This window comes from Chlorocebus sabaeus, chromosome 4, assembly GCF_047675955.1.
Source record: "Chlorocebus sabaeus isolate Y175 chromosome 4, mChlSab1.0.hap1, whole genome shotgun sequence".
NCBI classification, from domain to species: domain Eukaryota; kingdom Metazoa; phylum Chordata; class Mammalia; order Primates; family Cercopithecidae; genus Chlorocebus; species Chlorocebus sabaeus.
The window spans coordinates 92,922,096-92,948,385 of record NC_132907.1 but is presented as its reverse complement, the minus strand read 5'-3'; the positions used below and the strand labels follow the sequence as shown (position 1 = coordinate 92,948,385).

The following is a 26,290-nucleotide window of genomic DNA, read 5'->3' as shown; positions in this document are numbered from 1 at the left end:
CGGATGGAACCACGGAGGGTAGGGGTGAGAAGCAGGGATATGACCACGGAGGCAGAGGTCAGGTGAGGCGAAGAAGGGGCCATGAGCCTGGGAACGCAAGGAGCACAGCTCTCGAGGTGGCGAACGCGAGGACCAGAGCACCTGTAGCCTCTGGAGGGCACGGCCTGCCCACACCTCAGCGGCCGCCCAGGGAGGTCTGGTCTGGACTTCTGGCCTCAGGTGATCTTCTCACAAGAGAACAAATATGCTGCTTGAAGCATGGAAGCTGCAGGGATTGTGGCCATGGCTGCGGGACACTGGCTGGGGGACACTCAGGAGGTGGCTTTTCCAGGACCAACGTCTCTGCAGAGGCTGCTGCTCTGAAAGCTCAGTGGGCCACAGGGCACCATGCCCCCTTGGGTCCTGTACCTGCTTCAGGAAAGGGGTAAATAGTGTGGTATGCCAAGACCTGCTCCTGGTTTCCCTCCTCCACATGGGTCACTCCTTGAACACAGCCCCCTTCGTCGGGGTTCCATAGCCTCACCTATCGTGGGCTGCACCCCATCCTTCCTCCAGACCCCTGGCCTGCAGGCCTTACCGAGGCCGAGGCCAACAGACTGATCTTGATGCCAAACACGTGACAGCCATCAAACTGGCTTCTATACGGCTACGTGTGGCAGGTATTTCACAGGGGTACGAGTTCTCATTTTCCTGGGCTTTCTAGTAAACTCTGGTCTAAAAAAAATCTCTTCTATAAAATGAGTGGCCAGTGCCAAGGGGGAGAGACAGAAGCTCCTTCTGGACACTGGCTGCTTTGAGCCTGTCCCGCCCAGGTATGGAGCCCACCAGCTGCGACGAGGACACTACAGTTCCACCGTGGGAGACCCGGGGCCCTCGCCATGTCAGTCCAGTTTCACAGATGCTGGCAACAGCTTTGAGGGCTTTGACACATTCTAAAATCAACAGGTACTTAGAATATTCCTCAGTCCCACCTCATGATCAATCATAAGACATGGCCTTGACGTTATGAAGAAGTATCAATGAAATCCAAGAGGAAAACAGAACTAAACTCATCGAGATGAAGGATAAACCCTTTAAGCGTGTTTCAGGTCACCCAGCTGGAGCCTCCGTTGGGCAGTGAAGCTTCAGGGTTCTCGTGAGATGGGATCGGCAAGAGGCTCAGTCCCAGCCTCTCTTGAAACACTGCCCATTTGCAGGAGTGCCGGCCCACAGGGCAGGAAGTCAAGACTGTCAGAGCAAGTGCTGATCCTGAAGCTGGAAGGACTTGCAAGGCCTCATTCCCCAAACTCCTTATTTTTTTTAAACCTCTGCTTATCTTAAAAAAATGGAGAGGCAGGTGCCCTAGCAACCTCTCAGGAGTAACTGACACACGTGACTTGCGGTATCTTCAAAGGAACAATCTGCAACTTGCTACTGTTTACACAGATCAAGACTAACAGTTGCCAGCAGCTGGTTCCCGCACAATGTCCTTTGCAGGGGAAAGAAAACGGCACTGGAGGGCCGACTACAGAAGCAGATACAGTGCACGGTGGACATCTGCCCCTTTTGGGAGCCCTCCCACGGTGCTTCCTGAAAACTCAGGCTAAGCTGCCTGTGCTGTCAGGTTGATGAGGCTCCTTTGCTCAGCCCAAATAGAAGAGCAGGTGCTGTGGCAAAAATGAGTTCTTGTAGCGACTGTTTTTCATACTGAAACTGAAAAGCGAGAGCAGCAGAGCTGTCCACAGAGCCCCTGACAGTTAGGCCCGGCTTTGGCTGCTGACGCAAGTGCTGGATGACGCTATTTCTGCAGGAGCTGGCCGCAGGCGCTGATCCACCGCGGGATGTGCCCCAAGAGGCAGAAGAAACGCTGGGAACCGCACCTGACCTTGCCAGCAATCCCCAGGCAAAGCCAGGCACTTTGGGTTCATCGGTGGAGTTGGGCGATACTCCTTTCCCGTTTGTGTGCTTAGCTGCTGCCAACAGGACGCTAGGTGAAGCCTTACAGAACACAGCCAGTTGTGTGTTTTATAAAGCAAGGCTGCCCTCCCCCAAAGACAAATAAAACCGCGGGTATGGAAGGGACACCCTCCACCACACCCCGCCCTAGTAATCTGGCACCACAGGCAAAGGCACGGCCTGTGTGGGTAAGGTCCATTGTAGACGTTTACAACTTCCTGTTCCCTGATGCCTCAACTTCCCCGCAGACCGACCTGTGATGGGCAGGGCCGTGACCTCGTGACCCTCACACACACCAACGCAGCCCCTCACGCCTCCTGCTGTCTTTCCCCCACCGCTGACTTGCCCAAGGGTCCCGACTATCTGCCCTGCCCGTGGAGCCGCCTCCCGTGTGCCCCCCCAGGCCCCTTGAGGTGCTGTGCCTTTCATGGGACCTGCACATCTAATAAACCCCAGCAGTTCACCCGCTCTCCCAGCCACCCTTCCAGACCCCACTTACGACACACAACTAAGTAACGCAGTATAGGCCGTGTATTCATACTTGTTTTCCTGTGCCAACTCACCTGGTATCTTCGTATTTTAATGGATAAAACTAAAAGATGACAACTTGAAAGCCCAGTGCATTCCTCTCAAATTGAGTGACGTTTACACCACCTTAACTATAAAAGACTTATCTGATCTGAAAGAAAGCAGAGTGTACAGAAACTTCACCGCCAACTGCGGATGGCCTGAGAGCATCTGGATTTGGTTCTCAGCCTGAATGAGCATCCTGGAATGGTGTGCCTCGTCTGTTGACGTGGAGACACATGGAACAGGCTTGGGGCTCTAAGCAGGGCTCCTGAAGCCCCTCAGCCGCGAGGAAGCCAGGCCCATGAGAGGGGCGCCTGTTCCAGAAACACACGAGGATGAAAGCTGTTATTGGCAAAGGAGACTTAGAGCAAGGAAATGCCCAGGAATAAAAAAAGATTACGTATTTAGAGGCCAGGTGGGGAGGCTCATGCCTGTACTCCCAGCACTTCAAAAGGCTAAGGCGAGTGATCACTTTTCAGGAATCTGAGACCAGCCTGGCCAACATAGCAAAACCACATCTCTACTAAAAATATTAATACAGGCCGGGCGCGGTGGCTCAAGCCTGTAATCCCAGCACTTTGGGAGGCCGAGACGGGCGGATCACGAGGTCAGGAGATCGAGACTATCCTGGCTAACACGGTGAAACCCCGTCTCTATTAAGAAATACAAAAAACTAGCTGGGCGAGGTGGCGGGCGCCTGTAGTCCCAGCTACTCGGGAGGCTGAGGCCGGAGAATGGCGTGAACCCGGGAGGCGGAGCTTGCAGTGAGCTGAGATCCGGCCACTGCACTCCAGCCTGGGCGACAGAGCGAGACTCCGTCTCAAAAAAAAAAAAAAAAAAAAAATATTAATACAAAAAAGCTGGATGTGGTGGCACACAGCTGTAGTCCCAGTTACTCAGGAGGCTGAGGCAGGAGAATCGAGCATGTGAACATGGGAGGTGCAGGCTGCTGTGGGCTGAGAACAACCAACCCCACAAGAACTAACTTCAGCAAACCTGAAACTTGACTACACACAGAGTCCAGCAGTTCTCTACCCATCTTTCTATTCCATTTCTCCCTCTCTGCCTCAACCTAGGGCAAGATAGGCTTGACCCGACGGGTCATGGCTCTGTACAATAATTTAGTCTTAAATAACTGAGATGCTAAGTATGTAAGAATACTCATGACTCAAAGGCTTGGGAAGGGCTCTTTAAATTTGCTCTTTTAATGCATAAATAAATCCACATTATGTATTACTTTCTGGAAAAGGGTTAAACTCAAATATCTGAAATACTTTCATTATACCAGGTCAAGAAAAATGCCACAGCCAGAAAAATTTATTTTAAAATAGAAACATACATTAAGCTTTAAAACAACCAACTCTCAAACAAAAGAGGAAAGAGCCTTTGATCCCAGAGTCCACGCGGAATGAATTCCGTATGTGTTTGAAATTCACATAAGGAGCACTTAGAAAACCACCTGAAATGGAACTCCGACAGCCCCCTTGCCTGTGAGGGCTCCCGCACCTGCCAGTGTGAGGACATGGCCGACCCCCAGACACTCGCGTGCCGGGAGCCACCACAGCTCAAGCTGACTGGCAGCGCCCAGCTCTGTGACCAAGACAGACGTTCACACGTGGGGGCACCGTGAGCGCCACCAGCTCCAAATCTGATGTGAGGGACTTGGGAGATGTCTGAGAAATGTCCAAAGCGATTTTGGCAACACAGAAAATGCAAATGTCTGGGAATTCCACCAAATGCTTCTGAAAATACTCATGGACAATTCAAGTCGCACGTGGCCAGCGGCAGCCCGGGCGGCCTTCAGTCTGTGTGGGGCGCCCGCGTGGCCTTCTCCTCGTAGGACTCCCCGAACTCGTTCACTCTGCGTTTATCCACAGGATAAAGCCTACAACGACACAAACGAGCACATCAGCAAACCCCACTGCAGGGGCTATTTTCCTAAGAGGAGGACTTGGCATCCTTGATTTATTTTCCAATGAGTGGCCACAGTGAACAAATTAACTAAAAAGTCAAATCCTCAGAAGTTTTACTGCCGAAGGCCGAGGAGGGATTTCTGAGTTGTTTTGTTCTGCATGGCCAGGCCAGCGCACTGTTCTCAAGGAAAGGGAAGCTTGGCCAAACGGAGGACCCGGAGGCTGCACCGGCTGCCTTCTGGGAACTATGGAATCACGGAGACCCGCGCGATCAGAACAGGAACTGCCATGTTCAGGGAGCGCGTCTCCTCAGCTGTGAACACTTGGCAGGACACTGCCGCCACCTTTGATCCTGAGAGCCCCCGAGGCCTTGCCAACCTTTGCCAACATCACCCCTGCGTATGGATGAGGGAGCTGTGGCATGAGGGGCAGCTCCACACAGCCACAAACAGCAGACTACAGCGTTTCAGCTTAAAAACGGGCCTGCTGCCCACCAAGGGCACTGTGGTCCTGGCCAAACACCGTCTGCAGGTCTGGAACCAGAAACACACAGAGCCCAAGTGTAGCACAGTTTCAGGCACGCCCTGGGCCACCTTCGAGGACTTGGGAGCCACCTGAAGGGCTCATGGTTGAGACGGGACCCTGAGGAGTGACAACCACGCCAGGCGCAGCAGCATCCGGGGCTCCATGGCTTGGACAACCTCAAGCTCTGCAGGGGGCAGGAGGCCAACTGGGGGATCTGAGAACGGTGAACCGGGGACGGGAGCCAAGCCCCGTGTGAGCGTGAGTATTGTTTACGGGGAAACAGCCCTTCCTGCCGAGACCCAGGCTGGAGCTCCAGCGCAGGGGCTACATGAGACAGCAAGGGGGTGGGTGGGCAGCCAGCGGCCAGGCCTGGAGAGCTAGGCAAGGGCGGCCATGCGCCACTGTGTGGATGTGCCAACTGCACCTGAACAAAGAGTTAAAACAGGCCGAACGATGCCAGCCACACACTGGCCGGGACAGAGGCTCTGAAACACCTGGCGAGGCCGCGTGTGGAGACAGGTGGGGATGGAAGCACTGTGCTCCCCAAGGGCCGGCAGCCCAGACCGAGGCAGGACCCCCCAGGATGACCTGGGGGAAAAGGATCTCTCTCCAGCACTAGGAGGATGGCCCCAGGCCTTGAGGGGGGCCATGGCCTGGGAAGGGCGCAGGGAAGTGTCACAGCCATGGTGTATGAGTGGTGGCCTCCTGGTCGGGACGGGGGGAGATGGGAAGAGGGACCTCGAGGGTCAGAGAAAGGACACAGCCAGGAGGCTCTGAGACACTCGGCAACAGGCCTTGGGGGTGACACACACTCCTTCCACCCCTGGACAAGGCCTGGGGCCGGGACTGGAGGTGAGGGCAGTGCTTGCAGTGGTCCGGACACAACCCTCCTGAGGGGAGCCCCAGATCCCTGGCTCCTACCCTGGCACAGCAGAGCTGAGGGAGCTCTTGCTGACCGAGAGGGCAGATGTCAGCCCTGGAGGGAAGCAGGAGGCCCGGGGCAGGGCCTGAGCCTCTGTGTTTAGAAAATTCCGAGGCCGGGGCTGGGGCCTGAGCCTCTGAGTTTAGAAAATTCCACAAAGCCTTTTCCTTAGCCGTCAGCCTTCGACCTGAAGGCCAAGCCGGGAGGTCAACACAATGTCGTCTTCAGAGGCCCGGGTGGCCGGTTTAAAGGGTGTGGCCAATGTCGAGGTGAGCGAGCTCTCCAGTGACATTCTGCCCTGCAGGGACACACAGCCCAAGAGTGGCCCAGAGCCTGTTCCCGACGCTGGAGACCTGGACCCCAGGACTGCCAGCTGGACACCTCAAGGCTAGTGCCAAGTATGGATTAGTCGTGCTATGGTCTCTGTTCTGCTCAATAGCAATGACTGTGAATAAGTAAATAGCTTAAGGAGAGAAATTTGCTTTCAGTGGCTAATCAATAATTCACATAGAAACGAGCATTTCTAAAGCACAATGAGGAGACAGAGCTGCAAGTTTCTTGCCAGGCCGTATCATGGGCAACTGGAACCCAAGTTTAGGCAAGACAGGAAAAACCACCACCTGCAAATTATCTTTGCCCTCTAATGGACAAACAGGCGCAGGGTGCTGTGAAAGTCGTCATTCCGTTCAGCAGCAGCGCCACGCCGCTGAGACGGACCAAGAGCTGAGCGTGCACAGCCGCACTCACCACCGCTGGTACAGGTAGACCAGGAACACCACATCGTCCCGGAAGCAGGCCAGCCGGTGAGACGTGGGCATGGTGATGATGAAGGCAAAGACATCATCAATGAAGGTGTTGAAAGCCTGCAGGGCCAGATGGGAGGAAGGTGAGCCCCAGTTGCTGGGACTGGAATCCTGTTGTTTCTGGTAACCTAACCAAGCAAATGGCTTTTGGCAGATACTTGGAACTAACTAACTGGAACTCTTCACAGCAACAACGAAAGAGCAGAAAGCCGGCAAGTGGAGACACGATGCTCTGTTCCCTCAGGGGCTCCCCACAGCCGCTGGCACCCGACACACTGCAGGTCTCGCCCAGGCTCCCACCCACATCAGGGAACCCAAAGAGAACGGCCCGAGACCAGAGCCAAGGGGAGAGCCAAGGGCAGAGCCGTCCGAGACACAGCCAAGGGAAGAGCCAAGGGCAGAGCCGTCCGAGACACAGCCAAGGGGAGAGCTGCCCGAGCATTGCCCTTTCCTCTGGGAGCTTGTACTTGACTTCAGAAAAGTGCAAATCACGTCCCATTAACTCAGCTCTGCCTGCAATGCTGAGGCACTTCTAATCCCACACGGAGCCAAGGGGGCCTCCACAGCTCTACCCACGGGGAATGGCCACGGCCCATGGGGGCTTCCATTCCTGCCTGGGAGGCCTGAATCCACTGTCCCCAGGCACCGGTTACTGGGCCACAGGGGTCTGTGTCTTGACACGTGTGCTAAGAAGAAACATAAAAACCAAAACCAAATCTGTGACAAGTGAGAGAACCCCAGTCTTTCAGGGTCTGAAGTTCTCTACAGCTCTTTGCTTTTTTTAAAGGAGCCTCCTTAATATTTTTCAGTGAAACGGACGGCTGCAGATGCACTCTGGGCAGAGACTGCCCCGGTAATGCTGCTGGCTGGAAGACGCCCTCACTCATGCTCTGCTCAGTGAGAAGGGACTCCTGGCCAACTGTCACACTCACCTTGTAGGTGAAGGCCTTCCAGGGCAGATGTGCCACTGACTTCAACTGAAACAGGAGAGACAGGCAAAGGTCAGCTGCGGGCAGCACAGGAGACGGGGGCCGGGCCGCAGGCAGCACACACCACCTTACCTTGTAGTTCACAAACAGCTGGGGCAGCATGAAGAGGAAGCCAAAGGCATAGACCCCTGCAGAGAGACAGACAGCACTCACGAGGCATGGAGGGCCAGGCTGCCACGTCTGTGCATAGCGGGCAGAAAACAAGGTCTGCCATCCAGACAACTTCAGAGTCTGCCATTGTGTGAAGCAACTTTCTGGCTGATAAGTTTATCAAGAGTCCATGACAACTTTGGAGAGCAAAGCTCTTTTATTCATTAATCAGTGTAATTGCTGCCCATGGGGTCAAGTGAGTGAGGGCGCTGGAGCACCCTGGGGCTGAGGACAAGGTCCTGCCCCAGGGGTCAAATGTGGGACTCCTACCAGGTGTGAGACTCCCACCAGGGAGGACGGCAGTGCGGGACCCACCTGCTCTGCACCAGACAGGCGTCGCCCTTAATGCTCACGGGACCACTTCCCAAAGAGACCACAAAGCTGCGATCAGGGCTGGTCTGGTGGGGCGGGGGGATGGACACAGCAGCCCATGCAGCTGAAGGTGCCACCTGGGGCAGGTGGGGGCGGGCAGGCCTCCCAGGACATGTGGCCCCGAGCACAGGGCCCTGCAGGGTCCCCACAGTGCATCGGCAGGAGAGCCTGGTGCTTCCATTTGCTCTAAGGAACCAGACGTGGATGGTGGTGTTTTAATGCTTAAGTTTACTTGTTTTCATGAAGAAAACAGACAACAGTCCCGTACCACACAACGCTGTTGTGATCAGTGACGCACACGTATACCAGGAGGCTGCACCACACAGCCTGGCGTGGAGTGGCTGCCGCATCTGGTGTAAGCACTCCCTGTCACTTGTACAAGGACTGTTTCTCAGAACCAGTCACTGTTGTGAAGCTACGCAGGGCTTTATCTGCTCACAGCCTGGGGGGAGCCCCGGACACCGCAGAGGCACCTGCCACACTGGGTTACAATGTGAGAATAATTAAACTGGTGCCTGCTGTAAATACTATTACTGAAGTAGGGAAGCACATGGACTCACCATTGACAAAGCTGTTGATTAACCACGAGTACCAGCTGAAATGGAAAAAAAAAGGAGAAGTCCCATTTCTCGCATAGCTTAGTATCTGTATTAAATTGATGAAAAATAATTCTTTCATTAAAAATCCTCTAAAAAAAATCCCAGGTGTTCTCACTGCAGCTGGGCAGCCAAGAGCAGCAGTGCTGAGCCTGGTTCTCAAGCTGGAGACAGCGCTGAGCGCCCTCGCCCAGGCAGCAGAGGCCAGGGGCTCGGGGACCCCTCTTGGCTCAGGGCCAGCACCATGCTCGGGCAGCAGAGGCCGGGGGCTCCGTCCCCGCTCGGCTCAGGGCCAGCATCCCACCCGGGCAGCGGAGGCCAGGGGCTCCAGGACCACTCTCAGCTCAGGGCCAAGTTTCCCATGAAGCCTGGTGGCCGGAGTCAGTCCTCTCGGCTACACCTTACCAGTGGGGAGACACTGAGGCCCAGAGCCCACCGTGTGCAGCTGCAGGGTCAGGACCCCTCCCAGGCACTCGCCCAAGTGCCCTGGCCCCTAGCTTGCCCTCCAGCCACACTCCGCTCTGGCTCAGTCATCCAAATGGCTTTCTCAGGGGAAAGACGCAGCAGGTGAAGCGTATGCAGCCTCCTACCTCTTATACTTGATATTCAGGAGGGAATAGACAGCACCCCCAACACAGAGAGGGTACAGCAGGTACGACAAGTACTTCATGGCCTGCAGGGAACAAAGGGAGCTTCCAGTTAGAGGCCCAAATGCCAGGCCTGTGTAAACGCACTGCATGGAGCTCAATACGACAGGGACAGACAGAACGAGCTACAGCACTAGGGGCGGCAGGGCTGCTCTGAAGGGGGCGCGCGGCATGAGGGGCGCACGTAGGGCTTCGTGCGCTCGCCACAGCCCAGGAGGCACCACACACGCCACAGCCCGGGTGTAACTACAGGCGCTAGTTAACAATAATAGATCAATTTGGGCTGGTCAAAACCAACCAATCTACAACAGATCAACAAACATAATGGAAAGACAACTGTCTACTAGGTAACGTAGTCACATCGCCAGCTGTATCTACTGATTTCAGCTTTACAACTCCATGAAAGTTAGATACAAGCTGGTGAACGTTAAACCAAACCGAAATAATTCCTGTGCAGAAATGTTCTTTTAACTTGAACTGAGACTTCCAGCTCCCCCAACAGCACTGGGGAAAGGTGATGCTCTGTGCTTCTGGGGCCGATCCTCCAGGTCACCGAGCTGCCAAGGCCGTTATGGCCTTGGTGACGGCAAGTGCGTTCCCAGCAACCACAGCAGACACCAAGGCCTGTGTCAGCCGCCTGGCAAATGTGACTTACAAACGATGAAAATACCCCTACTACACGGTGACACAGGCAGGCTGTGCCTGTAAGTACTGGGGAATGAGCGTCTCTGCAAGCCCCCGCCCTTCCCAGTAAGAAATTTGGGTTTTATGTCCCAGTAAGAAATTTGGGTTTTATGTGTTCACTCTTGGGATCCCTGCTCAAGGCGGGCTGACCCGTACTCCAAGGAGACTTCCGCACTGAGCAATGACAGCAAGAGCCCCATCTTCGAGGGTGTGGGATTTGCCTGGCATACACGTGCCCTGAATCACATGTGACTTACCTGAGTATCGTACTCCTCGGTTTTCCTCTCAGATTCGCTGTAAGTGCCAAACTGTCGTGAAATTCAACACAGGGATGTTAACAGACTCAGGGAGGAGCTCAGCACAGGTGAGCTGTGACTAAGGGGCATCACACATGGCTGCAGAGCTGACCCAGGCCTCGCTACAGAGGGCGCTCAGGTCCCTATCGGCCGAGGAGAGGACCCAGAGGACACGGATCTGCATGGGCCCTTCCCACCTCACCCTGGCCCTGGGTCCCGCAAGCCTGAGCGGGGACAGCGCGGCCTCACTGCTGTTCCTCGTTGGGTGGCTCGGTTTTCAGTGACACTGCTTCACAGTGAGAACACTGCAGAGGGCACAGGCACAGCCGACAATGCTCTGCACCAGCCAGCCAGGAGTCACGGGGCCAGGCTGGAACACAGAGGCTGCGCTGCATCTGCTGGGCTTCCTGCCCTTCCTCTGCCCACAGCATGGAAAATCTCAGCCATGACTGCTGAGGGCCCCGCCTCAATCAAGGTCCATCTGTGGGCATTGAGATTCAATTCCAGCTCTGCCCCAGTCCTCACCTGCCTAGGGGCCTCAGGAGCACCCAGGCACTGGGGCAGCCACAAGAGGCAGGGGCTCGCTCACTTGGGGATTGCCAGGACTGTACTGATCCCAGTCAGCACCAGCCTCGGGAGCGCACTCTAAGCAAGGTGCCAAAACGAAGCACTCCCGCTGGCCAGCCAGCGTCCTTTCTCCCAGAGGCCGGCTCAGGCCCAGAAGCGCTGCCATCTGCATTGAAGAGGGTCAGAACTAGGTACATGACTGGGGAGTCCTCAGGCGAAGAGAGTGGCTGCGATAGGAAACCAGTGCTGCCTCCACCACGGAGGCTCCTGACAGAGGCCCGCAGTGACTCATCCACGGATGGCCACTTTACTCTGCGCGCAGGGGGCAAAACCACACTCTTCAGAGAAGGCGTGGGGTTCAGCCACTACAGTTAAATCCTACCTGAAATTCGGGTATCAGGCCTCTCCAAAGAATAGTCATCTTCAATGCCTTCTTCACTTTCCACAGCTGAGGGGAGAAATCAGGAAATAGTTCCTTTAATATTCCAAGGCCACAAGACCCCGAATGAATGACCCAGACGGTAACGGGTAGGACCTGTCGCCCACGGCCCCGCCCAGCCCACCGTCCTCTTCCTGTCCCTCCCACAGCTCAGGGCAGAACGGTGGGGGCCGGACCTGGGCCTCTAACCCACACACGGCAGGTATACCTGGTCAGGTGGGCTGCACAGCCACCGACCAGCAGACGACAAAACCAGCATGCAAGTGCAGTTCTCTAAACCACCCTGCCTGCACCCAAATTAGCCCCCACCTCCTTCTGCCTGGCACTTGGGCAGCCGTGGAGCCTGTTTCAGGACCTCTCTGAGAGCTGCCACCACCTGGCTGCATCCTTGGAAGGCACTGTTCACAGAGGACTGGTGCCTGAGCTGGGCATGGCACTGTGACTCGTACCTATGGCGGGCCCTGCCTGCGGTGCTCCAGCACCATCTAATCCAGCTCCTCCTCAACAGACATGACGGCCGTGCAGGCCCCCACCCACAAACGGGCCACCAACTGCGGGGCCCTCAGACTCTGGCTCCTGCCAAGGCGGCACAGAGCTCAGGGAGGAGCCAGGCGGATGTCTGGGCCCTCTCACCCTGAAGGCCATCAGCCCCTCAAGTTTTGCTCCCAAGCTGGCCCTGCCCCACAAGGCTCCCTTTTGGCTGGCTTTTCTGAGCTCCAAACAACCAGGGCTGGACCACAGGGCACCGAGTGATTTCCGTCACTGCCCACCTGGCCGCCGTGCTCAGCTCTGCAGCCATAGCACGAGCCTCTCAAGGCCCCACAGTTTACGCCTCTGCTTTGCGCGTGGTGGGATTTCTCAAACACGTAAACCACTCTGCTTGGTGGACAGGCCTCAGGAGCTGATGCCATCAGAACACCCATTTCCCTGCTCTCCACTTGTTCAAAGCCTTTATAGCCACCGCCTGCCATTCCACAGCTTCCAGAACACCGAGGCCGTCGGGAACAAGCACGCAGGCTTCCACGGAAGGTCTCACACGCTGGGGCTGAAAGCCTTTCCCGAGTGCGCGGAGGCCCATGGACCTCAGACAGTTCAGGTCATTGCCCGGAACTCACCTCGATGGCGGCTCCAACGCCCGCCGGGACCAGCACCAGCAGGCTTGTCTGCTCGTCCAGCAGGAACAGGAAGATGACCACGGTGCTGAAGCAGCGCCAGAGCACTGGGGACAGGACGGTCAGGCTGGGAGGGGGTGCAGGGCAGACCCCGCCTGTGTGCCCCCAAGTCGCACACATACCCCCAGTCCCCCATCCCAACCCCCAGGCCCAAGAAGCTTCAGGTACTCCCCAGTCCATGTCCCCCTGTTTAAAAAGAACAGGGAAGCATCTAGCAACCAGGAAAGTGTCTTGAAGGCTGCTGAACTGAACAGCTGGCCCCACACCAGCTCCACAAACACGTGTCTGAGCCACACACACCAGCTCCACAAACACGTGTCTAAGCCACACCTGCAAACGAGCACGGAACGTGGGCAGAGGTCGGATGACGGGGCCAGCACAGATTTGCTTCCAGGCAGGTCTCGTGCTGGTTCTGCGATAAGCGCGTGGCTTTTCAAGTCTGGACTGGTTTCCTCCCCAGCCTGTACCTTAACAACCACTCCAGCTTATTCAACACGTCTTCCTCCTCCCGCAAACCCCCAGGGCAGGCAGGGGAAGCAGATTCATGGAGCCACACGACAAACAGTGCTCATGGCCACAGCGCTGTCTGCTGGCCACCCCAACCTGGGACGCCAGGAAAGGCATTAGGGTTAGGAGACACCACCACAGAGCACAGCAGGGCCCCCAGGCAGCCAGGGCCACCTGCTTGGGCATCTTTTCCATGTGAGAAAAACAACTTGTTTGGGTCTCGCATACTGGAGCCGAACACTCCTCACTCCTAACCAACAGGACTCACCCACTCCTCGTCCTCACACCAACCCCTCGCTGGAGCCGAACACTCCTACTAACCAACAGGACTCACCCACTCCTCGTCCTCACACCGCCAACCCCTCGCCCCTGTCCAGACCACCGCTCCCCACCCCACTGTGACAACCTCCACCCCTGCAAGGTCAGGAGGACCCTCACTCACTTGGGCCCCCTAACCACAGCAGGCACCCTTGGCCAGGAATACTGCTCCCAGATCTTGGCAGGCCTCCTGCCTGGGCTGCCTGGCCTCAGGGGTCCCTGACTGCTCTACCTAATAGCTGCACACTCCCTGTCGCTGCCGGGCACAGCACCACAGGCCTATCAACTGCCATCACCTGGCAGGCCCCACACACCCAGGCCTGCGCTGGTCGGGAAAGGAAGACCCGAGGGAGGACGGGGCGAGGGAACTAAGACAGGGGATGTGAGGCCCCAGCCCCGCTCAGCACCCGTGAGCAGCCGGGAAGGCTGGAGAGGTCCATGCTTCTCACTCCCCACAGCCCAGGTCCAAACCCCATGCACGCCAGAGTCCACAGCCAGGCCCTGAGCTATATGCAGCCTCCGGCAGTCACACCACACACATGCCACAGTTTGCAGCCAGGCCCTGAGCTGCGCAGCCTCCGACAGTCCCACTGCAATTGCCGCAAAGGCTCTCTGGGTTTTACAGTGCCTGGTCTCAGAGGCTTCTCAAGAGCCAAGCACACACCCGGCGCTGTGTCTGCAGCCAGCAGTGAGGCGGGCAGCCTCAACCGCAGGCTCCAGTGAGCATCCCCGGGGCAGAGGATCTGAGCACGGCCACGCTCGGGGCGCCTACCTGCCTTGGTGGACATGCCGATCATGCTCTTCTTCTTCTTCCAGAAACTGATGTCGTTTTTAAAGGCCAGGAAATCAAAGAGAAGCTAGAGAGAACACACACGACAGCAACTCACATCTCCTGCTGTTTCTATCTCCTGTGAGACAGAGATAGAGGCCTCATGTGTGACTGTGAGACTACAGGTGTGCTCAGCCTGAGGACGCATCAGGACAGATGTCTACACTTGGGACCCGCACCTCTATGCGCCTGGCCTGCCATGTCCTGTCAGAACCTAGAATGCCCAGGCAGGCTTTGCAGGGGCCCTTCTGAAATAATACTCATCTTTGACTTGAATTGCTGGAAAGGCCCACAGGCAATTGGAGGCTCTGGATTCCCCTGGACTGTGGGGCTGGCTGGGCGTCCCTACCCTGCTCTCGGGTTATGCCTACTCAGGGCAGCCTCACCTCTCAACTGTGCTAGAAATGCAGGGGCTGGGCGTGGTGGCCCATGCCTGTGGTCCTGGCTACTGCAAGGCCAAGGCCGGAGGACTGCCTAAGCCCAGGGTTTTGAGACTAGCCTGGGCAACATAGTGAGACCTGTCTCCAAAAGAAAAAAAACTTAAAAAAACCTAACCATGCATGAGCTCATCCTTAGAGACATCGACCTTTTAATAAAAATCATTTAATTCTCCAATGTGGCTTTAGAAAGTTTTAGCTTGACGGGCAGCCAAACTCCCAGGCACTCAGAACCAGCGCCAGCCGCACTCCTGGGTGCCTCCTCACCCTTCCAGCCTAACCACAGGCCAGCCTAACAGCCACAAGGATGGCTCTCCTCTAGCAGCTCAACTCCACCGGCGAAAATAAGAGCAAAACAGCCTTGCTTTACCCATGGTTTGCTGTTACCCACGGAGCAGTGCAATGAGATATTCTGAGAGTGAGACCACACCCATATAACTTTATTACAGTGTAGTGTACTGTTTCTGTCACCAGTTATTATTGGTAATCTCTTACTGTGCTTAATGTATAAATTGAACTTTATCATAAGCATTATATAATATATATATTTACAAGAAAAATCAGTCTTTCTAGGTTTTGGTTTCAGGTATCCACTGAGGGTCTTTGAACGCATCTCCTGAGGATAAGGGGAGACTACTGTAAACACACCGGATGAGGATAAGGGGGACCTACTGTATACACACTGGATAAGGCAGACTACTGTATACATACCAGATGAGGATAAGGGGGGACTACTGTATACATACCGGATGAGAATAAGGGGGGACTACTGTATACACACCAGATGAGGATAAGGGGGGACTACTGTATACACACCAGATGAGGATAAGGGACTGCTGTATACACACCGGACGAGGATGAGGTACTACTGTATACACACTGGATAAGGATAAGAGACTGCTGTATACACACCAGATGAGGATGAGATACTACTGTATACACACTGGATGAGGATAAGTGGGGACTACTGTATACACACTGGATGAGGATAAGAGACTACTGCATACACACCGGATGAGGATGGGGGGACTACTGTATACACACTGGATGAGGATGGGGGGACTACTGCACACACACTAGATGAGGATGGGGGGACTACTGTATACACACCGGATGAGGATAAAGGGGGACTACTGTATACACACAGGACTTTTTACATTTAAAAATCAGTGTGTTAGAATCTGTACAAGTACTTTCTGCCAGAAGCTGCCCACCTCCGCATGGGCGTGCACGGGGTCGGGGCCCGGACAGGGGAGAGATGCCTGTACCTGTTCATCTCACTGGTGTGGACACTGCTCAGAGTACTCTGGATCCTTTTCAAAACCACCCCCAAAGCCAGCACAGCACAGCCCAAGTCCCCAAGTCCCCAAGGCTGTGGACGGAGCTCTATGGTCCCTCCCTTTACAGAACTGGGAGAACTCGCCCACTGGGGCAATGGTCGCCAAGGGTCAGGAGTGCTGGCTGCTGAGCAATGGGAGTAGACGCTTGAGGGCCACAGGGCTGGATGGCGCCCACAAACCCCAGGTCCAGGGCCCCTGCAGGAGGCCCGGGACCCAGGGAGCCTCCCCAGTGCCTGCGGCAAGCCCTCCTGGCGGATGACTCACGTGGAACGCTGCGACAAAGAAGGTCAGTGCCAGGAAGTATAAGTTGGTATCTACAAAAATTCCTTTCACCTCATCAGCATCTTTCTCTGAAAACCCTGCCAAGAAAAAAAAACATACAATATGAAACAGGCAATATCAATCTTACCTAACATTACAAATACAGTTTTCAATATAAAAATTTAGGCCGGGCACAGTGGCTCATGCCTGTAATCCCAGCACTTTGGGAGTCTCAGGTGGGAGGATCACTTGAAGTCAGGAGTTTGAGACCAGCCTGGCCAACACGGTGAAACTCCATCTCTACTAAAGATACAAAAATTAGCCGGGTGTGGTGGCACACGCCCGTAAATCCTAGCTACTGGAGGGACTGCGGCATGCGAATCACTTGAATCCGGGGGGCGGAGGCTGAAGCAAGCAGAGATTGCGCCACTGTACTCTAGCCTGGGCAACAGAGTGAGACTCTGTCTCAAAAATAAATAAATAAATAAAAATAAATCTCGTCAACAGTTAAGGTTCATTTGACCAAAATCATGGCATTTCACATATTATATTCTTAATAAAGTCAATTTCCAGACAATCAACCAGGTCATCTCCACGGAGAGAAGTGAGGCAGGCGCTGCTGAGCCTCCGATTCAACGTCTGTGAGAGCATCTGCAGCAGGAGGCGTGGAGGCCCCGGCCTGTGTCAAGATTTGCACTCAGACGCCCGAGGGGCTCCAGGGCAGCCTCATCCCGATGCCAGCTGTGTGTGGCACGTACCGAACTGCTGCAGGGAGTACACGGCGTCCTGCATGTGGATCCAGAAGCGCAGCCGTCCCAGCGAGACCTTGTCGTAGGACACGGTGAGGGGCAGCTCGGTGGTGGAGCGGTTTATGACCTGATGAAGACAGCCACACTGAGGGCCCTGCCCTCACACCCTTGCGCACAGCTGCTTGGCAGCCCTCGTCAACCCTGCCATCCCCCTTCCCATCCCTGTGTGGCCCCAGGTCAGACATGACGGAACCCAGCAGGCGTCCTGAGGTCCCTCCTTCTGTCACCACAGGACCCAGGCCCCAGCGTGCTGTGTCCCAGCACAGGGAGGTTCCCACCACCACCAGGACCCTGTGAGCTCAGCAGTGCTAGCAGTGCCTGGGCTGTTCTGCTGCACGTGCCCCTTCAATTTCAAGTGCACAAGTCCTGGTTCCCTGGAGGTGATGCTTGCCACTATCTGCTAGGAATCCACGGCGCAGCATACAGCGCTGAGCTTGGCCTGCAGAGCGCTGGCTTGTCCTAAGAGTTGGGGACCACGGGACATGCACAGCCCTGCAGCACGTGGGCAAAGTGCCCCCAGGGCCTAAAGCACGGAGCAGGCGGTGGCCACAGGGACAACGGAAGGCTTCCGGAACGCAGAGCTAGCACGGGCAGTGGGATGGATGTGTGGGCCCAGAACAATAAGCTTAGTCCTGGGGCCCGCCGGGGCCTCATGCACACAGACTGCAGGCCGGGTCCCAGGGCACCGAGGTAGGAGGGTAAGGAACGGGTTCACAGAGGCAAGCCCACACCCTACAGCACATGTGCAGTGACCACACCCGGTGAGCGCCACCCTCCACATGCTGGAACATCCAGCGAGGGCTGTGCTCTAATCCACCTGCCCTGCCTCACGCCCTGACCCGCCATGGAGGGCACTGCTGGTGTCAAGGGTGTGGTGGAGTCAGAGCCACACCAGCAGGTGCCAGGGTGTCCTGAGAGCAGCTGTCAGGGTGCCCCACGCAGCCGAGTGGCATCAGTGCACGTGGACGGTGGCCTCCAGGCACCCCTTGAGCTGCCAAGCGTGTCTGAAGGGTGTCACTGCCTGCTCCATCTGGCAGTGCTGGGCCCAGCCACAGAAGGTGCCGACTTCCTGCGCCTGCTGCGTCCCAGCTGCCTGCTTCCTCTCTGAAGACAGCACCTCTCAAATCTGGCCCCAAGTGAGACACAGCAACAGAGACACAGCACATGAGAGACCGGGATTCGGGGAAGCCGCTGTCGGCACGCGTCTCCGTAACTACTGCAGCGCGCGCCACCACCGGCACAGCTGTGCCACAAAGCCTGCCCCAGGCCTCTAACAGACAGATCTGCAGACACACACACAGGGCAGCCTTCTGTAGCCGCCTGCCCCTTCCACCGTCTTCTGAACGCCTGCAAGGAGTCAGCAGCATGAGGCCTCACAAGAGGCGACCACGGGCTGGTGCCACAGCTCTTACAACTCCATACGGGGCATTTTAGCAGAACCTGCTGTCCTGAGGTTTGTCAGCAGCACACCAGCAAACTCCAGCCAACAGAGAAAGGCACTGGAATTGCGGGGCTGACAGAGAAACTGTTCAGGGAGAGGCTGAAACACCAGACCTGCTCGCCAGTCACTGCCTGTCTGGTCCCCAGTCTGCAGGTTGTATAGGAGCAATCAGTGACCCCAGAAGTGAAGGAGGCAGTGTTAGGGACCACAAGGGGTCTGAGGGAACAGAGCGACGGTTCTGAGACCCACAGTCAGCAGGAGGCAGCAGGGCCTGGGCAGAGATCAAAGCAGTCAGGTGGCCGCGCCCCCATTTCCCAGCTGCACCCACCCCCCCAGCAAGCTTCCTGCTCTCCAGGTGCCCGCTCCCCCGTTTCCCAGCTGCACCCCCAGCAAGCTCCCTGCTCTCCCCAGGACTGTTTCCTCATCAACAAAAATGGGGAAACGGCCTGCCTCAGAGCTGCCGAAAGCCATAAGTGAAGTGGCCTGGCTCCTACTGGGTGGTCTAGAGTGACAGCGACAGCTTGCAGGGAGGCAAGGCAGAGCAGGGATCTTGCAGGGCCCCAGCTGAGCGTTCACCTCTGAACCCCAAATAACCTCATCCGTGAAACGACGCCACAGCTCCCAGCACGATTACAGAAAGGTTCACAGAGTGCTTAGCACAGTGCCGCATGTGCAGCAAGGGACATTAAATATTAACCGTTTCTGTGAGTCTCGACACTGGCCAAAGGGTGGCCACATTTCATCTCCCCTCAAAGCAACCCTGGGAGAGCAGGCGCCGTCACTGCCCGAAACCACATGGCGCCAGAGCCCAGAGAGCAGTCACTTCCCTCCCGCACAGGCCTTTCGCCTTGCCAGGGGTCACCCCCAGAGCTGAGGAAGGCTGTCACCCGCTCCTCTGGCCGCCTGTGCAGGACTAGCCCTGGCGGGGAAAGCAGGAGTTTGCTCAGGACACTCTGAATTAATCTACATGGCACACCATGAGCTCACACGCAGACGCTGTTTCACACAGCGCTCACGCGCCTGCCCTCTAAGCGCTGCATAAACAATCTTTCAGGGGCCTTTCACCAGCGACAATCCAGAGGCTCAGGAGGACCCCATGGCCAGCCAACAGCAAACCCAGCGCACCACCAGGGCCGCCCCCCATCACAGCCCTCGCACGCCCAAAGGCAGTGCTTCCCAGCACAGGTAAAAGCTCCGTGCTATATGTCAGCAATGGCCCTGTCCATTATGGTGCTGGGGCTGCGGGGCCAGTCTTGGGATCAGTCTCGCCAGCTGCACAACCAGTGGGCAGAGGCGTCACTCACCATCAGGTCCTTCACACGGTTGCTGAGCTGGTCGATGAACAGGATGGGCAGGTAATGCACGGTCTTCCCCAGCTGGATCCTGGGATTAAAGCACAACTTTCCAAAATCAGTCCAAGGTTTTTCCCTTTCAATGAATCAATACATCCAGGCACTGGGTTTACCCCAGAGAAGTCCCCCCAGCACCACCCTCAGCTGCTTCTCAGTCACAATGACCCCAGGGCACATCGTCCCCAAACAGAATCAGAGAGCCTGACAACATATGCACGCCTCTGAGACCCACTCCCCAGGAAGTGATGGCCACAGGTGGGAAAACGCCTCCACGGCCACTAGGGGGAACTACAGGGACATGGCCGTACAGCAGAGCCCAGGGCCTTCTGTGCACTGACATGGAGCAATCCCAGGACGTAGCCGCTACAATTGGAAGGGCGAGTCACCTGCAGCCACCTAGGAGACGGAGCTGTGGTGTGGGAGTTAGGGGGGATCCCCAACACATGGGAGACTCGGGATGAGTTCAGGTGGCCAAACACGTAAATTCCAATAATTGTATTTAACTGATGGTAAGTTATACTAAAGTAATAATCTAAAGGTTAACTTTTAAGTAAATCTAAATGAGCCAAGTTAAAAAATCACAAGGGCAGCAAAGCAACACATTCCCATCAGCACCTTCCATTTTCTCTCCATGGAAGCCTTCGCCAGCCAGGAGCAAAGGGCAGGATGCTCCAGCTTGAATTCCTTTCTTCTCCCTTCCAGCCCTCTGGTAGCAGCACAACCTCAACGAGGAAGTGGGAAGAGCTGGGGGGCCCAGGCAGCGAGTGCCTCGCCACAGAGGGGAATGCAGGATGCAGGAGTGGCCCGCTGGCGGGTTCTGGCCAGCCAGGGTCCCAGCACCCTCCCGCCGGCGCTCCAGCTCTGGGGCCCCACTTACATCTTCATGTACCGATGCACATCGGCAGGCAGGGAAGACCCGTCGAAAACAAAGTTGTCTGCCATCACATTCAGTGCCAGCCGCGGTCTCCAGTGGGACACTGGCTCATCCAGGGCGCTCGTCGGCTTCTTCTCCGCCTCGAGCTGCTGCTAAGTGAGGAAAACAGAGGCCAACGCTAGGACAGAAAACCGTGCCCGGGACAGCAGGGTCAGCACCCTAACCTGTGAACAGCCAGCCATGCACGGGCACAACTGGGGGAGAGCCTAGCAGAGAGGGCACAGTGGCCCCACAGCTGCCAATTTCCCCAGACTCTCACCAAACACCCCCAATCCTTATCAACGTGGAAGCCTGGGGGCGCTGCTTTGCAACATGTGGTCACGGATCTCACCAATTCCTTTTTTGGGGTTCTCAAACTAAGTGGGCCCACTTCTCAGAAGCTGAGAGGGTGAGAGCCCCCGGACTTTGGCAGAAGACTGTGCAAGTCCAGAGCTCACACAGCCCGGTGGCTTTAAGGAGACTGAGAGGGAGTGGGCTTCTAAAATCAAGCATGTGGGGCTGCCTAAAGGAGACACACTGAGGACTACGCACAGCTCTTAAATGAAGTTAAACTTCAAAGGGACACTGACTGACAGGGAAATCTTAGCTCGTTTCAGATCTGATACATCCTAGGAAACACTACGATCTTACCCATTTCCTACCTAAAGATACAGTTTAGCAATACTTTACATTACAACTGGTTTTTCACATCTCCTCACATTTGCTACCTGGAAGGGAGGCTCCCTGGGCTACATGTGAAGTACCCATCACCCCACCCACTTTTCAGGACACTGGTGAGGAGGGATGCGGGCCCCGGATGAGGGGGACATGGGGAGGGGCAGGTGTGGGATGTTCCGAAGGAGACACAGATGCAAACTGGGGAGAGGCAAGAGCAGGTGTTGGCAGGGCTTTCAAAACCACATCAACCCCGAGACACCTCTCTTTCTCTCTGTCTGGAACAATTTCACAGCCTCTTCCGGAAAGCTGCCATCTTTCTTGTTTCGTAAACTTTTTTTCTGAGGCAGAGTCTCCCTCAGCCGCCCAGGCTGGAATGCAGTGGTGCCATCTCACCTTAAGGGTTCAAACGATTCTCCCGCCTCAGCCTCCCGAGTAGCTGGGATTACAGGCACACACCACCACGCCCGGCTAATTTTGTATTTTTAGTAGAGACGGGGTTTGCCATGTTAGCTAGGCTAGTCTCGAACTCCTGACTTCAGGTGATCCACCAACCTCAGCCTCCCAAAGTGCTGGGATTACAGGCATGAGCCACAGCGCCCAGCCTTGTTTTATAAATTATCTCACTTTCTACTCAACACAAAGGTGGGTATCAGAATTCCCCTGCTTTATCCTTGGCCTGTGTTCATGATCACTTAAGTGACTTCCAGTTTTTATTTGTGCATACACCTTTCTACAGATGTACAAACTACAACTCGTACCTCTACCTTTTCCAGCATCTCCAGTTACGTTCTTAGAATAAACATCTAGGAATAGTCCAGTCCTACAGAATGCACAATGAGCCCAGCTCTCATCCCCAGAGCTCCTGGTGAGAAGCTGCAGGCCAGCTCTGCAGGACCAGGGCTCCATCCCACCAGGTGCAGCAGGTGCCTCCAGACGCTGAGAGGGCCCACTCCCTGAGGGACTCTGCATAAAGAATGCCAGCGACCACTTCAACTGTCCCTAATTTTAGGTAAAACTTGTCTGCAAACTCGTGGACATGACTCAGCTGAAAGTCAGAAATGCATGCCAGTAACATTCCAATGGCTTTACTCCCAACAAAGTCACTGGAGCCCTAAACATCGCCTGACTGTGGAAACAGACACGTCCGTTCTGACAGGGCGGCACAGCCTGTTGTCAGTAACCCACAAAGACCCTCACCTGTGCATCAGACTCCCCAGTGAGCAGGTTGATTTCTTCTGGCTTGGGGACCATGTAGGTGGTCAGAGGACTGACCAGGTGCACCTGCTTCCCGTCGTGCCATGGCAGGACCCCAGCGTGATGGAGGAAGATGTAGGCATACAGCGTCCCATTGTTTCTCGTTTTCTTTGGTACAGAAACATTAACTGTCCTGAAACAGAACAACCATTTACACTACATACGTATTATACTCTGTCTCTAAAAACTATTCAAATACCTTTACAAAGTTGTTTCAATAAACTAATTTCAGTTCAGAAGTACTAAAAATGAAACCCACCTGCCTGGGGCTTTACGAGTCCTGGGTGTGTGTGTCCTGAGAACTCGGCACAGGTGTGGGCGCCTACAGCTGAAAGCAAGAGGGCTCGCGCTTCCTGCCTCCATCTCAGGAGGCTGAGAGGTCAATGACCCGCCTGAGGCTACAGGGCTGAAGCAGCCAGCTGGAAAGCAGCTTCTGGGCCTGGCCAGGATACCAGCTGACCACACACTGAATCCCAGAACTCTGAAGCGAAGGGCAGCAGCCGCGAGGGCTCCATATGCCTGCTACTGGAGTCTCAGAAATTTAATGTGGGTAGCTTTTTGGGTGTTGCATTTTTAAAGATAAAAAGAGGATCAGCCACAAAGGACTGACTTTCAAGCCTGTCTGCCCTGACTGCGCAGCCTCCAGTGTGAGCTGAGGAAAGGCCCGGTGAGCTGCTACAACTGTAGGCCTCGGACCAGGCGCTTGGCTCTTCACCTGCACGCTCGAGTCTGACGTCCATACTACAGCCCCGTGGAAAACCTCACATGCCACCTGTTTATGGTTACATGAGTTCTTCTTCCTCTTTAAAAGTCTTTTTTTTTTTTTTTGAGACAGAGTTTTGCACTGTCACCCTGGCTGAAGAGCAATGGCGCAATCTCGGCTCACTGCAAACTCCGCCTCCCAGGTTCACGTGATTCTCCTGCCTCCGCCTCCCAAGTAGCTGGGATTAAAGGCACCCACCACCACACCTGGCTAATTTTTTGTATTTTTAGTAGAGATGGGGTTTCACTATGTTGGTCAGGCTGGTCTTGAACTTGTGACTTTGTGATCCACCTGCCCAGCCTAAAAGTCTTTTTTTGAGACGAGGTCTCACTGTCACCAGGCTGAAACTGCAAGGGGTGCAATCATAGCTCACTGCATCCTCAACCTCCTGAGCTCAAGGAACCTCCCGCCTCAATCTCCCGAGTAGCTGGGACTACAGGTGTGCATGCCACCATGCCCGGCTAACTTTGAAAATTGTTGTAGAGCTGGGGTTTTGTCACATTGCCTAGGCTGGTCTCGAACCGCTGGGCTCAAGTGATCCTCCCACCTCGGCCTCCCAAACTGCTGGGATTATAGGTGTGAGTCACTGTGCCTGGTCTCTCCTTAAAAATCTCATGGTTGGTCAGGTGCAGCGGCTCACGTCTGTAATCCCAGCACTTTGGGAGGCTGAGGCAGGCGGATCACGAGGTCAGGAGTTTGAGACCAGCCTGGCCAACATGGTGAACCCCTGTCTCTACTAAAAATACAAAAATTAGCCAGGCGTGGTGGCGGGCACTTGTAGTCTCAGTTACTTTGGAGGCTGAGGCAGGAGAATCACTTGAACCCGGAGGTTGCAGTGAGCAGAGATCGTGCCACTGCACTCCAGCCTGGCAACAGAGTGAGACTCCATTAAAAAAAAAAAAAAAAAAAAAATCTTATGGTCAAAGTTCTAATGAGAAACACAAAGGCATCTATGGCTCCTCACTACCCAAGAAATAATCCGTCTCCACCAGGACATCTTACGTGTCTCTCTTTAGGCGGGGGTGCAGGGCTGTGTATCTCTGATGGAAGGTGCACTCAGAGACACTTGAGGTGGGGCTGTCAGAATGCTCATTCTCCCCGCTGTCCCCAGGCTGACACTGTGCCAGGTCAAATGGAAAACCTCACTAGCTGTCCTTGGTAACTGGTCCAGGGCCCAGCATGGAAGACGCAGTATTCGTGTCTGGGAAATTAAACCCAATGCAGGTGAATCCTGAGCATTTTTGAAAGGTGCGGGCAGCTACAACCGACTGGTGACCAAGCCAGCACTTCTGGCCTCTACTTCATGAAGGCAGAGAGAGGGCAGCAACTGGCTTGAGATCACAGGCCCAAAGAGGCCAGGCAGAAACCGCCTTGCCAGTGCCTCCAGCTGCCTACAGGGACTGGCCGCCTCGAGGGCGTGGAGTCCAGCAAGAGTCTCAAGCTTTCATTATTCTCTCCTCAGACACCTCCCAGGCAATGAAGGGAAATGGTCGACTTGTGAGAAGCAAATCACAGTTAAAATTATTCAATTAAAAAAAATTAGGCCACATGTTAGATGTAATTTTTAAGTTACTCTACATATTTGGACATTGATCTATTCTAATGTCACATGTCATTTAATTATGATTGTCTACAAAATTGCTTCCTCCATCCCCATCCCTTTTCCTTCACAAGCAACTTAAGCGAACTACTTCCACTAGGAAAAGACAAGACGGCCCCGGTAGTGAAACTACAGAGCTGTCCGCTCTCAACTGGTTCAAGCGTGGCCCCTGCTCCTTCGGAGCCTCCCCGCTGCAGGACATCCCACTGCCATCAGACTCTGCTGAGAGCTACCTCCCAAACGACATTCATCACCTGTCACCTTCCAGGCTGAATGTTCACAGGCCACGCATAGGCCTCCACTTACGATCTTCTACTACTTCGAGACATTCGGTAAGACTAGTTCTCTAAGGTAAACACGTTAGGTACAGAAAGCTAACTTTTAAACGACCTGAACACAAGTAATGTTTTCCCTTTCACTGGCATTTTGTCCTACAACCATACCTTTCAAATTTGGACTCCACATCAAAGTCTTCCACATTCAAGACCAGGTCGATGTTGTTTTCAGTACCCAGGTGGGACCTCGTCGTGGTGTATACGCTCAGCTGGAAAGGAGGGGGCGTCCAGGTCAGCCTGGCCAGGCCCTGGCAGGACGCACACGCATCCCACGGCCAGTCGGAGGGCGGAAGACCTGGCCGCTGGGGAACCAGGAAAGGTTCCATCTCGACTCGCGCGGCCACAGCTCCGAACTAAGACGCGACGGCGGCGTCTGGGGCCTGGAGGAGTGGCCCCCACCCCAACCCGCCCGGCCCCCGGCCCCCAACCCCGCGGACGCTCACCTGCAGCTTGGGCCGCCGCGCCAGGTAGGGCTGGATGCAGTTGGCGTCGCCGGAGCACGGGCGGGTGTAGACGATGCCGTACATGACCCAGCAGGTGTGCACCACGTAGACCACGAACACGCCCACCACCAGGCTGGTGAAGGAGCTGCGGCCGCTCCACATGGCTGCCCCGCGCCTGGCGCCCCCGGCCCGCCCGCCTCTCAGCCGCGGGCCCCGCCCGCCCGGCACCCAGCCCGCCGCTCCGGCCTCCGCCGCTCACTGGAGAGCCGCCGCGCGCCGCCGCCACCGCCGCGGGGGAACGAATGCGCCGCGCGCCGCAGACCGCCAGCCGCCCCGCATACTCCAGCCCCGTTCCGACCTGGCGCCGCGGGATTCGCCGGCGCCGCGCGCCGCTTCCGGGCCCCGCCGCCTGCCGGAAGTGGACACGCCG

The 26,290-nt window shown here is 55.6% G+C and overlaps 1 protein-coding gene across 2 annotated transcripts; it reads right to left on the bottom strand.

The window, feature by feature from the left end:
• Positions 1–3,804: 3,804 nt before the first annotated feature.
• Positions 3,805–26,280, bottom strand: CLPTM1L (CLPTM1 like). Of its 2 annotated transcripts, none has more exons than XM_007961142.3 (17): positions 25,861–26,280; positions 25,526–25,626; positions 22,663–22,852; positions 20,752–20,897; positions 19,827–19,905; positions 17,031–17,148; positions 16,276–16,370; positions 14,178–14,262; positions 12,524–12,627; positions 11,352–11,417; positions 10,364–10,414; positions 9,366–9,448; positions 8,740–8,774; positions 7,730–7,785; positions 7,601–7,645; positions 6,613–6,728; positions 3,805–4,390 (listed from the first exon to the last, which is right to left on the bottom strand). In XM_007961142.3, exons 1-17 carry the CDS (start codon positions 26,020–26,022, stop codon positions 4,306–4,308), a joined length of 1,617 nt encoding a protein of 538 aa, XP_007959333.1. In that variant the 5' UTR covers positions 26,023–26,280; the 3' UTR covers positions 3,805–4,305. The 2 variants fall into 2 exon arrangements, with proteins under 2 accessions (XP_007959333.1, XP_007959332.1); XM_007961141.3 differs by having other exon boundaries at positions 20,752–20,900; positions 25,861–26,075.
• Positions 26,281–26,290: the final 10 nt, after the last annotated feature.

Excerpts from the sequence above, each read along its gene's own strand:
- CLPTM1L (XM_007961141.3), bottom strand. The coding sequence starts at position 26,022 with ATGTGGAGCGGCCGCAGCTCCTTCACCAGCCTGGTGGTGGGCGTGTTC. Across the intron at positions 19,906-20,751 it reads GTGCATCGGTACATGAAGAT|GATCCAGCTGGGGAAGACCG; the intron begins GTAAGTGGGGCC and ends CTTTAATCCCAG. Across the intron at positions 16,371-17,030 it reads GTACTCCCTGCAGCAGTTCG|GGTTTTCAGAGAAAGATGCT; the intron begins GTACGTGCCACA and ends TTTTCTTGGCAG.